At 29.8% G+C, this 13287-nt stretch overlaps 1 protein-coding gene across 1 annotated transcript; it reads right to left on the bottom strand.

The window, feature by feature from the left end:
* Positions 1–5893: 5893 nt before the first annotated feature.
* On the bottom strand, positions 5894–8899 carry LOC140448920 (uncharacterized). Its single transcript, XM_072542053.1, has 2 exons — positions 7837–8899; positions 5894–5919 (listed from the first exon to the last, which is right to left on the bottom strand). The coding sequence occupies exons 1-2, from the start codon at positions 8897–8899 to the stop codon at positions 5894–5896; spliced, it is 1089 nt and encodes a 362-aa protein (XP_072398154.1).
* Positions 8900–13287: the final 4388 nt, after the last annotated feature.

Raw genomic sequence — 13287 nt, 5'->3', positions numbered from 1 at the left:
ACTCAGGTGAGCTACTTTAATGTCCCCAACACAGACGTTTTCACAAATTTGAACATCCAATAGTGTCATGAAATCCTTATACTCTGGACTTGCTATAAATATCTTGAAGATAGTTTGTATTACACTTAGTCATTCACAGAACTTTGTTTAAAACTAAAAGGCACACTGAGGACCAGAAGTATTATTCTCCGCAAACTTGTCAGCTAAAAATGCACATCACCACATCCTTCCACCCTTAAAACGTAAACGCTTGCATTCCATGCTTCTGCTGCCGAATATACCTTGCCAGTATGAATGACACCAACACATACTTAACTCGTAGATTTAGCTATAAATTAGTCATCCTAATTCAGCGGATATTAAGACTCACATCCATACATAAGCTCTACAAAATCGTAGCTACCAAGACACCTAATATTCGAAGATAAGTAGCTACGGAACGAAAGAAACAAAATCTAGATTCGCAACATGTACTCCACGAATACAAGCCCATTTTATGACTAAAATCGAGAAAAAACTGGCCAGATCAACACGTGTGTAAGATGGGAGGACTCTTGCCTGCAAACACCGGTTAACTTGTGTGAATGTGGGGTGGTAAAAGATTATTCACACCTTCTTAGTTAACTTTGACATTTAAATTGCTCTTTTCTGAAGGGACAAGGTTTAATTATTTAAACTGAACATGTAGAGTACAGTCAGTAAGCTATTGCTTATAAAAATCATTGCAAATTGGACACTAACTCCACTTATATTGATTAGATATTACCCCTAAATTACCTTACCATTCAGAAGTATGTAATATTGGTAAAGTGATATATTCTGGCTAGATAAATTAAGCATTCTTTCATTTTTTGCGGACTACTATCCATTTTTACACAAAAAATATACAAATAATACATAATAATAAAAAGTATACAATAGTATACAAACAAAACCAGAAATAAAATAATAAAGAAGCTACAAGATATCGTAAAACAATAGATGGATGAAATAAATCAAGTTCATATTAATCGGATTCTTAAATAATATGTATAAAGACATACTGACGTTCACAAAATGCATTAGGAAATTTCCGCATATGAAAAAAACATCCAACTTGGTAACGAAATCCTTTTGTATCTATAAAGCTATTTTTAGAAAAGCACGTACCTACCAAAAACAGGTATTTGGTAGTAGACATATCTATTACATACTGTAATGCGTATGAACGATAACAAAAATAAAGACTAAGGAGTCCGTATGAACCGTTTAGAATATACGGTGAAAATATACGGCTTAATCGCATAGTTGCCAAACTATCAGAGCTTACTTAAACCGATATACTTATTGTTCCAATATACAGTGAAAAAGACCTGAACGACCCCTATAATATATACAAGTGAACTAAGCGATATACATTTATGATACAGGGGTACTTATGGACTTTACAAAATTTTTAAAAATTATGAAACTATACATGTTAACGAATCGACACAGCCATATTATGGAATGGTCAAGTGAGCTCCGTATATCGGTGTCCACTTCACCGCGGAGCTCACTTGAACCTTAATTTTAACATGGGCGGAGTTTACTTTATGCCGTAGATATATATATATATATATATATATATATATATATATATATATATATATATATATATATATATATATATATATATATATATATATATATATATATTCGCAAACTTCTATTGTATTAAGATGTGGTCTATTTGATTAGCAAGAGAAGATAACGTGCAGAGGGGCTGACGTAGACTCAGATCATTTTTTGGTTAGAATTAATATGAGAGAAGCAATAATTAAAAGGCATAAACGGAAAAAGAAAGTGCAACGTAAAAATTTAACTTTGAAAAACTGCGAAAATTTGAGGTAAAGCAGGACTATCAAAAGGATATACAAGAAACCTACGCTAAACAAGATAGTACTACTGTGAGTAACATACAACAAAAGTTCTTGAAAATGACAAACACTATAAAGGAAGCTACGTCGAAGAACATACCAAGAGCAAAAAGATTTAGAAAAAACCACTGGTTCAATGACGAATGCAGAACAGACGACGTAGAAAGGTATGCCGTACAACGAAAAAAAGTAAAGAGAATCCTAAGGGAGCGGAAACGAAAGTATATGGAGAATAAAATTAAGCGCATTGAAGAAAATTACAAGAAAAATGAAATAAAAATGTTTTATAAAGAAGTAAAATACATTAAAACTGGGTACCAGGGAAGAACGATGAATGTAAAAGATAAGCAAGGAAACCTGATAGTGGATGAAGACCAAATATGTGAAAGGTGGAAAGAATATTTCGAAGAGATACTAAATGACGAAGTGACTACTGAAGAAAATTGTTATGTTCCTAGACCTCAAATAGTAATAGAAGAAATACCAAAGCCCACAAGAGAAGAAATTGAAGAAATAATAAAAGATATGAAAAACCAAAAAAGTCCCGGGGAGAGCGGCATTGTGGCAGAGAACATAAAATATGGAGGAGAGGTCTTAATAAACAAACTTGGTGAGCTAATACTACAAGTATGGGATGCCGAAGAAATGCCTCAAGAATGGAATAAGTCGATTATAATTCCTATACACAAAAAGGGAGATAGAACTGAATGCACAAACTATAGAGGAATATCCTTATTAGAAGTAATGTATAAAGTACTCGCCATACTAATTAAAAAACGATTAGAAATATATATAGAGAAGAATCTAGGAGAATACCAGGGAGGATTTCGGAAAGGAAGATCAACAACCGATCAAATTTTTATGCTAAAACAAATCCTGACCAATTGCTATGAATACAACATTTCAGCACAAGTACTTTTTATTGATTACAAAGCTGCCTACGATACAATAAACAGAAACAAGTTAATAGAAACACTAAAAGAATTCCAAGTGCCAGAAAAAATAATAAGATTGGTAAAAATGACAATTAGACAAACCATTTGTGCTGTGAGATGCAACGGTACAGTCTCAGAAGAATTCGAAGTGAAAAAAGGTGTTCGCCAAGGAGACCCGTTATCTACATTGCTATTCAATATAGTTCTAGAAAAAATTGTAAGGATTAGTGGGATAAATAGGTCCGGTACTATTTTATACAAGGAGCACCAATGCTTAGCATACGCTGATGATGTGGTTCTCATTGCAAGAAATGGAAAAGAACTATCAAATATAACAAAAAGACTGATTCGGGAAAGCTCTAAAATGGGACTGAAAGTTAATATTAATAAATCGAAGTACATGGAGATCTCGAGCAAAAAAGGAATAAGCACCAGGGGATCCTTTAAATTGGAGGTGGAGAATGGATCAGTTGTAGAATTCGAGAAGGTGGATGAATATATGTACTTAGGTACTCTTATTGATCAGACATGTAAAGAAGAAACTGAAATTAACCTGAGACTGACCAAGAGCAACAGGTGTGCTGGAGCCATGAGCAAAATAATTAAGGCCAAAGATATATCTCGTAATATAAAAATAAGAGTATACAAAACTATAATTAGACCCACAATGCTATACGCTGCCGAGACATGGACTATGAACAAAACCGTACAGAACACATTGGAAGCATGGGAAAGAAAGATACTTCGCAGAATATTTGGTGGAAAAGTAGTAGAAGGAGAATGGAGAAGACGAATTAATGCAGAAGTGTATCAGTTGTATGCTAACCCTACAATAACAAATGTGGTGAAAAAACGTAGACTAGAATGGCTCGGCCATCTAGAAAGAATGCAAGGTAATAGACTAGTCAAGAATATTGCTTGGAGAGTACCTGAGGGTAAAAAAAAGAGAGGAAGACCAAGAAAGAAATGGAGAGATGCAGTGATGGAAGATGTCAGAGAGATGGGAATCAGAGATTGGAAGCTGTTAGCTAAGAATAGAAAACGATGGAAATTATCCATCCAGCAATGGGCCTAAAAGGCCTGTTAACGCTGTACATACATACATATATATATATATATATATATATATATATATATATATATATATATATATATATATATATATATATATATATATATATATATATATATATATATATATATATAATATTGTTATGATATATTGTTTGTTTGAATGATGAGCAATGAGTGTTTTTTAATAATATAGGGTTTTTATCGCGGTTCTCAAAGAATTAGTTTGTAAGTACTTTTTTAAATTATCTTTATTATATCTATTATGAAACACATATATATCTAACCTAGCCAATGTAAATTTAAAATAAACTATCTTTAAATTGAAATTCTTATGAAACTAATTAAATTCTATAGACAATGTAAAATTTAAACAAACTATCTTCACAATTGAAATTGTTATGACACTAACTAAATTATATTAACAAAATTTTGTACCTTTCTGTCACTGAATGCCTAAATGAACTGTTTTCCACTATATAGATTATAATCACCACTCAAATGTCTTCTTCTCAGCTTCGGTTATCCTTGTTTTTGTGAAATTACTTTTTCCAATTATCAGCTTCCACCAATTTAAGATATTTTTCTTCACAGCATTTATAAACCACCAAGCAAACCAGCAAACAGCATTTATTTTTATTCTTCTTTTCAATATATCAATATCCAATCACCAAAAATATTATTTAATTTTAATATTCAATTAATACTTCTTCCATTATCATCATTTATACATAACATAATTTTTAATCTTAAATAATATTTTCTTTATACTGTTTCTTAATCTTGATTTAACTCACTATATTGAACAATTGTAACTGATTGACTGCCTCTAACAACGAAGTCATAAGAAGAATCAACAAAAGAATGGAAGTATTGGAAACCATCAAGACACGAAAGCTGCAATACCTGGGGCATGTTATGCGTAATAAGAGATACAACCTACTTCAATTGATTATACAAGGGAAAATCCAGGGCAAGAGAAGTGTAGGAAGAAGAAGAATCTCATGGTTGCGTAACTTGAGGGAATGGTACGGATGCACATCAATTGAACTATTCAGAGCAGCAGCATCTAAGATCAGAATAGCCATGATGATTGCCAACCTCCGTCGCGGAGATGGCACGTGAAGAAGAAGAAGACTGCCTCTAACTAATTTTCATACTAAAACTGGCCATCATAGTAACTGTAACTCATAACTGATTGACTAACTGAATGGACTGAATGGACTTTCTTACTAAACTGCCCTCTTGAATCCAAATCACGGGTATTTATATCTTTTCAATCTTCCAGAACCATCTGGTAAGAAATCATGTTCGATTTAGTTCTATTTCTTCTATATGGATGTTCTCGAAAAAAGTATATGTTCGATCCACAGACATAACCATTATTTCGAGAATGTTCCACCGTAAACAAAGGTCAAATTCTCTATTCTGGAGAATTCTTTAATTTTCTATTGATAATTTTGTTGACATTTAGGCTTTTCAGATCAGAATATACAATTAAATCAGTAACTATATATAAATTAAACATTTTAAACTAACATTTTATTATAACCCCACTTTATATTCCTAATTATGAATTTCTATCTGTCACTTTAAAGAGTATTTTTGGTTGCCTAGTCACATGGCTCACTTAAATATATCTACAATATTATAATTATTAAAATACAACTTTTTACAATAATTATATGCTAATTTCTTAAAAATGCCCTCACATAAATAATTTTTATAAAATTTTCTAGTATATAACTTATTAAAATAACCAAATACTTTTAATATCTAATATTATCTAGTAGTGTAACTTATAAATTATTTTCTATAAACACCAATCATATCAATATATATATATATATATATATATATATATATATATATATATATATATATATATAAATGTGCACTCGTAAGTGAATGGGATGTTTTCGGTCAATTTGGAGATAAAAAAGACAAGAGTTGTGCTACTTTATCTATTTATTGAAGAAGTTTCGCTTATTATTCAATAAGCATCATCAGTTCATCTAAAAGAGTGTTATTAGCGATACATCTAATATGAAAAAACAATTAAGTAAATGATCTTACCTTTAAAAGATCTGTAGCATTACAATATTGTTATTGCAAAGAAACATCAAAAAATTAATATAATAAATATAACAGCAAAAAATATAGAAACACAGAACGCTGGAAGATTCCCAATTTAACTAATTTGTTTTAAATTTCACTTTTGAAAACATTGATTGATTAAATCTATCAAAAAATATAATTGTCAATTTTGAATTGTTATATAAACAACGGCACGGCTAGGGTTCTTGACTGTTATGATCATATCATGAAAATGAAGTATTTGAAAGCTCGACTGTCAGAAATGACAATCAGCTGGTGAGATTGAAGAAAAAGTTTTATAGATGTCAACATAAATGTTATGATATAATAAAAGAAGTTGAAGAAGAAAACAATAATTAAAAGTAGAATACGGAAGAATCAATTTTGTAGTATTAGTGCATGGTAAATTTGGCTTAAGTTGCTGATATCAGTTCTCTTATTTAATGCATTAGGTTGTTTCAAAATATGACACATCTCCATAAATTGTCTCTTATTAAGGTTACGTTCTCTACAGAGAATTCTAACATCATCAAAATTAACAGTATGTTTGGTGTTGATTGCATGTTCTGCAAGGGCACAAGTATGTTTAGAAAGTTTAATGTCACTACGATGTGAAGTAAGGCGTCCTTTAAGGGAACGGCCAGTCTGACCAATATAACATGCATCACATTCAGAACAGGGTATGTGATAGACTACATTCACTTGTTCCAAAAAGGAAAGAGGTGTTTTAATTTTAGAAAACAAGTTCCTGACAGTCTTAGCATTATTGATAGCAATCTTAACCGGGATATTGTTCTGTTTGTACAATTTAATAAGCTTTTCAGTAACATATGGGAAATAGGGTAGTGAAGAGTAATGGGTGGTGGAAGTTGCAATGTTAGGAGAAAGTAGAGTAATGTTGTTCATAATATTATTAGAAATCATTCTTAGTTGATCACCATCAGGTAAATCATCAATAGAAGACCCAAAACTTGTTGAAAAAAGGTATTTATTTATGAGAGATGTAGGGTAAGAATTGTCAGATAGTATATTTCTGAGTAACAAAAGAGAATCCCTTTTGTTATCAGGATGTGTTAACCTATGTAGCCTACAGCTGAGTGCTTTTATGAGATTTATTTTGTATTTGAACGGATGGCAAGCATGATAGTTAAGAAACCTATTACTAGCCATAGGTTTCCTGTATCAACTTGTAGTTAGTGTATTGTCACTATTTCTAAAGACACGCATGTCTAAGAAAGGAATACTATTGTTAGAAGGATCCTCAAGTTCATAAGTAAACTGTAAGTGAGGATCAAAACCATTAAAAATCGATAAGGTAGACTCTACTTTGTCAGGGGGTAAGGCTAACAAAAGGTCATCAACGTACCGTTTAACAAAAGGGATATGGAAATCTATAAGACCCAAACATTCAGATATCAAGTCATCAAGGACAAAGTTAACAAGGATGGGAGATATGGATGAACCCATTGGTGTACCAAAAATTTTTAAGTAATATTTATCATTGAAAACCAAAAAATTAGTGTCAAATACCAATTGCAAAAGTTCTGCAAACACGTCCCAGGAAACGGGGGAGTTTAGTTGGATAGTGTTCCAATGATTACTTAAAGAAGTGAGAACACTAGAAAAAGGAAGGTTAGTGAAAAGTGATACTACATCAAAGCTCACCAAAATGTAATTAACTGGTAGTTTGAAATTGTTAATAAATGCACTAAATTGAAAAGAATCAAAAATATTATAAGAATTGTGATAATCATAGGATTTAGATAGAATATTAGTTAGAAATTTAGCAATGTGTATATTTGGTGAATTGATAGAAGAAACAATAGGTCTCATACTAAGAGTTGGTTTATGTATTTTAGGTAAACAGTAAAATCTCGGTGAATAACCATCATAGTTATGCAGAGATTTAGCTATGGTTTGGTTTATGACCTTAATATTCTTCAAATGCGTAACAAACTTATTTATTCTATTAGTAAACTTAGAGCAAGGGTTAGAGGGAAGGAGTTGATAATAACCACTATCGTCCAACAAGGACTGGCTGAGAGATATGTATTGATCTCTGTCCATGAGAACTGTGGAATTACCCTTGTCGCTAGTGAGGACCAAAAGGTTTGGGTGATTTTTTAAAAAAGATACTGTTTCCCTATATACATTATCAATGATCGATATGGAATGCTTAGGACGTTTGGTATAATTCAATAAAATGTTATTAGAAGAAGACCTAAGGGATAAAAGGTCTGAGTCATCTGCATATGACAAAATATTTTCAACATCAGCAAGAATCCTATTAACGGAATAATCCCTGAAAGATGGTTGAAGGCCAAATTTTGGTCCCAAAGATAAAAGTTTAAGAATGTCTTGAGGAACATCAACATTGGAAAGATTTTTAATCCATTTAGGATTGAAAGGAATTTTATGAAACTCAGGGGTATCTAAATTATCTAACTTCTTTTGAAGGCGTAAGATTGATTTTTGGTAATAGAAATTGAATTTTCTGTGTAAAGAAGTCTTAAAAGTGTCCAATAAAGGGACAGGAAGAACCTGGTCTAAAAACTCAGTGATATTTTTAATTTGATTAGTAATGAATTTAATGTCTGAATGAACCATTGAAATATGAAAATTAAGCAATCGTGCCCTCACCTGCCTGTTAAGTGATTGACTCAGGTGTTGGATAGTGGGACTAATGGTTCCCGTAGTAGAAGAAAGAATTGTAGACGTACAATCAATGATAAATCTGGGAATCTTCCGTGTTCTCCTACATTCTACTAAGAAAGTTCTTCTTGCTTCCGCTGTAGCTAACTTTTCAACTAAATTTGTCCATCTCTTGAGTTTCTTCACTGTAGTTTCTCCATAGATGCGCTTAGTCTTAGCATAGAATCCCTCTGTACATGAAGACATCTTTAAGGTATATGACCGTTTAATTTAATATAAAAAAATGTGCACTCGTAAGTGAATGGGATGTTTTCGGTCAATTTGGAGATAAAAAAGACAAGAGTTGTGCTACTTTATCTATTTATTGAAGATGTTTCGCTTATTATTCAATAAGCATCATCAGTTCATCTAAATATATATATACATATATATATATATATATATATATATATATATATATATATATATATATATATATATATATATATAAAGTAGTAAGGTATTATTGACTGACACGTTATGTAAAATAAAGTTTTATTATGAGGTTGCCGTCATTAATAGGGCAGGAAAGTGAAAATCTTTGTTCTTTATCAAGCTTTCGCAAAATTTATTTGCTTCTTCAGGATACCTATGCTAAAATATGGTATCAGTAAATACAATGAAATTATAATTAAATAGCATTGTATAAAACTAGTATAAAAACTTACAACATGAGGTTAATCCATTAAATTTTCAAATTTACAAAATTTTTTATATTTTTTTATCCTTTTCATATCCCATTTATCAAACGATTTATGGATGACTTAATACTTACTTTACCTGCAGACAAAATAAATGAAACTTTACAAACTTTTAATAATTATAGTGAACATTTACAATTTACATGTGAAACAGAGATAGAAAATAGCATCCCATATCTTGACATAAAAATCAAACGTAATGCACAAAATGTATTAAGCACTGAATGGTACAGAAAACCTATATTTAGTAACATATTTATTAATTATCATTCACAACATCCACCTCATATGAAAATAAATTTGTAAATTTGATATTGGCTTTAAAAAACAGAATAGTCAAATTATCACACATCAATAACATCAACAAAGGGTTATTAGAACTTAAAGACATTTTATTAGAGAATTCATACCCAATTAAAATAATTAACAAATTTTTATTTAACAATCCTAATAATAGAATGATTGACATGAATCAAACAAGAGAAGCAAATCAACAAATCGTGCAATCTCAATTTACTTTCACATCACTACCTTACATACCAACATTAACACCTAAAATAACTAAAGTCTTTGCTAACTATTCTGATATTAAAATTGCAACTAAAAATGTTAAAACATTAGCATCGTTGTATACAAAAACTAAATCACCTATTAGTATTATGGAAAGTTCAAATGTAGTTTATATAATACCATGCGAAAATTGTGATGTCATACATCGGACACACATCTAGAAATCTAATAGGCAGACTAACATCACATAAAAGTGACCTTAGAAATAATAAAAATACGTGTGCATTAATAGATCATGCAATTAATAAAAATCATTCATTTAATTTCAATGAAACTAATATATTAAGATGTGAAAACCAATTAAATAAAAGAGAATTCTTAGAAATGGTATGCATAAATAAATATCAATGCGTTATTAAAAAAACTGATATTGATAAACTAAGCAATATCTATAATTACATTCTATCTTACGAAAATTAATACTATAATTTTCTAATATTAGATTTTCTGACTATAAATACTATAATTTCAAAAAATTTAAATATTCATATTTGGCGCCACTTTGTACGTAACCATAATAACAATCAAAAGCTAGTTATCAATAACAAAAAATATAATGTGAAACAAGTGTCTTTCTGACATAAATCAAACATCAACATAATCAATGTCATAATAAATTTCTACAAAATTAAATAAAATTAAAATATTGTACTTCATAACTATATAATTTTATTAAGTTAAGTTGTAATGTTTTGTAAATTTGAAAATTTAATGGATTAACCTCATGTTGTAAGTTTTTATACTAGTTTTATACAATGCTATTTAATTATAATTTCATTGTATTTACTGATACCATATTTTAGCATATCCTGAAGAAGCAAATAAATTTTGCGAAAGCTTGATAAAGAACAGAGTTTCACTTTCCTGCCCTATTAATGACTGCAACCTCATAATAAAACTTTATTTTATATTATATATACAGGGTGGTCCTTAAGTAATTGTACAAAAAGAAACAGTATATTCTACACTTTAAAATATTACGATTTAAGCCAAATTGCTTTAATAAAATGTTGATATTAAGAAAGATACAGGGTGTTAAAGTGCAAAATTAAAATTTTATATTTTACTATAACTTTCATGTTTGTAAACATTTATGTATAAAAATTTACAGCTGGGTACTTTTAAATATGAGAAATTATAATTTGATGCCCACTTTGATGTAACTGATAGAGGGCGCCACTTATGCCACATATGTGGTATAAATTTGCACTTAACTTTTTTGCTCTTTAGGTTACCTGTATTTGGGATAAAGAATATTAAAGATACATTATTTTAACAAGAAAAAGGTATACTTGTTAATAACTTCCAAACTCAATAGTTTTCGAGATAATCGCATTTTAAAAATCAGCTGCATAATTCTAATCTAAGGTAAATTCCTCCAGGCAACGAAGAAAAAATAGACAAAAACATTAATACTTCTGAATTTTGGTATAAAATACCTTTAACTAAAGTTAATGGTTAACGAAATATTAAATAAAATAAATAAATCAGCAGGATAATTAATTATAGGATTTGATAAAATAACAGAATACTAGGATTTTACATCAAACATTTTACGTTTTATCTTAAATTAAAGTCATAATCAAAACATTTTGTTTACAAACCAAAATAAGAAATAGTTAAACTAAATAACATAACTGTTTGTCAAAGTAAGTGTTCGATATGTCCACCATTTTCTTTAATTCATTTGTTAATATATTCCATAAAAGATCGTCTCATATTAAATAGCATCATTGGTTCTAAAGAAACTGCTGCAGTATATATTTCGTCCCATAGTTGGTTGTGAATGTTTATGGGATTCTTATAGACACGTTGTTTTAATGCGCCCCATACACCAAAATCAAGCGGATTAAATTCGGGGCTACGTGGTGGCTATAATGTATAACGGATGAATATATTATTTTGGATACATATCCAAATCTTATGGTATATTATGGAACTACATCTTATTTGTCGCAGAAGTTAAATAATGTATTAAACTGTGATGTATTTCGTTCATGGGTTACTTATATACACACGCAATAACCTATCGATGACATTACTTATTTGTATGATTACGTTACAGCTTACGAGTAACTATAATTACATCTCGAACAAATGGACTATTATGATTTACTAACAAACTAATATTATGCTAAACTAAATTGCCCGTGTGTTTACTATATTTATAACAATATCGGTTATTAGGACAACGATTATGTTTTTGTAAAAATGCTGAGTCTTTACCTGTGCTCTAGTTTCTATTTGTCCCAATAAAAATGGGTAAACAATTTACGTAATGAAAGTATTCTTTTCGGATTTTTTATGAATTAAATAATGATATCAATATCTCACCACATTGCCAAGAAATATGACTACCATGACCAATCCAACGTTCAGAAAAGTTGTATTTAAGTATGTTCTAACTGCCTTCTCTCTAGAATGTGGTGGTGTACCATCTTGCATAAACCACATCTTTTGGGTTTTTAGTATTTTACAATAGAGAAAAAGTAATAAAATGCCATTATAGAAACTTAAGAAGCAATAGCAAAGGGAAATTGTAAACATGGTGACGGCCAACGTCTGAATACGGACACAGCACCTAAAGATAAAGATAAAATATCTTTTCTCCAATAAGACATTTAGCACCCATAACAAAGCATTTTGTGATGTTACATTATCATCTTTGAGTTGTTTTAATAAGAATAAACTATGAATTATGCTTATCTACAGGTATTCAGTGCTTTACCGCAAAAATATCAAACTAAGAAATATTGTGCAGCTGACTTATAAAATGCATTTATCTCAAAAACGGTTGAATTTTCAGGTTACTAACAAGTATACCTTTTCTGTGTAAAAATAATGTATCTTTAATATTTTTTAACAAAAATAGAGCTAACTTAAAAAGCAAAAAAGTTAAGCGCAAATTTATGCCACACATGTGGCATATGTGGCGCCCTCTATTAATTAAATTAAAATAAGTATAAAATTATAATTTATCCTACTCAAAAGCATCCAACTGTAAATTTTTGTCCAAAAATATTTACAAACGTAAAAATTATAGCGAAAAATAAAATTTGAAATTTCCACTTTAACACCCTGTATCTTTCTTAATATCAACATTTTATTAAAGCAAGTTGGCTTAAATCGTAATATTTTAAAGTGCAGAATCTACAGTTTCTGTTTGTACAACTACTTAAGGACCACCCTGTATATATATATATATATATATATATATATATATATATATATATATATATATATATATATATATATATATATGTAAAAGATAAAATCTTTTAAAATCTAGGCCAAATATATGGCCTAGGAGGACAAATTCGTTAA

This window comes from Diabrotica undecimpunctata, chromosome 8, assembly GCF_040954645.1.
Source record: "Diabrotica undecimpunctata isolate CICGRU chromosome 8, icDiaUnde3, whole genome shotgun sequence".
Classification (NCBI taxonomy): Eukaryota; Metazoa; Arthropoda; class Insecta; order Coleoptera; family Chrysomelidae; genus Diabrotica; species Diabrotica undecimpunctata.
Note: the sequence above shows the minus strand (reverse complement) of the source record. Positions and strands in the feature narration are given on the sequence as shown.

Coding starts and splice junctions, on each gene's coding strand:
- LOC140448920 (XM_072542053.1), bottom strand. CDS start 8,899: ATGTCTTCATGTACAGAGGGATTCTATGCTAAGACTAAGCGCATCTAT. Junction 5,920..7,836: donor AATACATAAACCAACTCTTA/GTATGAGACCTA, acceptor ACACTCTTTTAG/ATGAACTGATGATGCTTATT.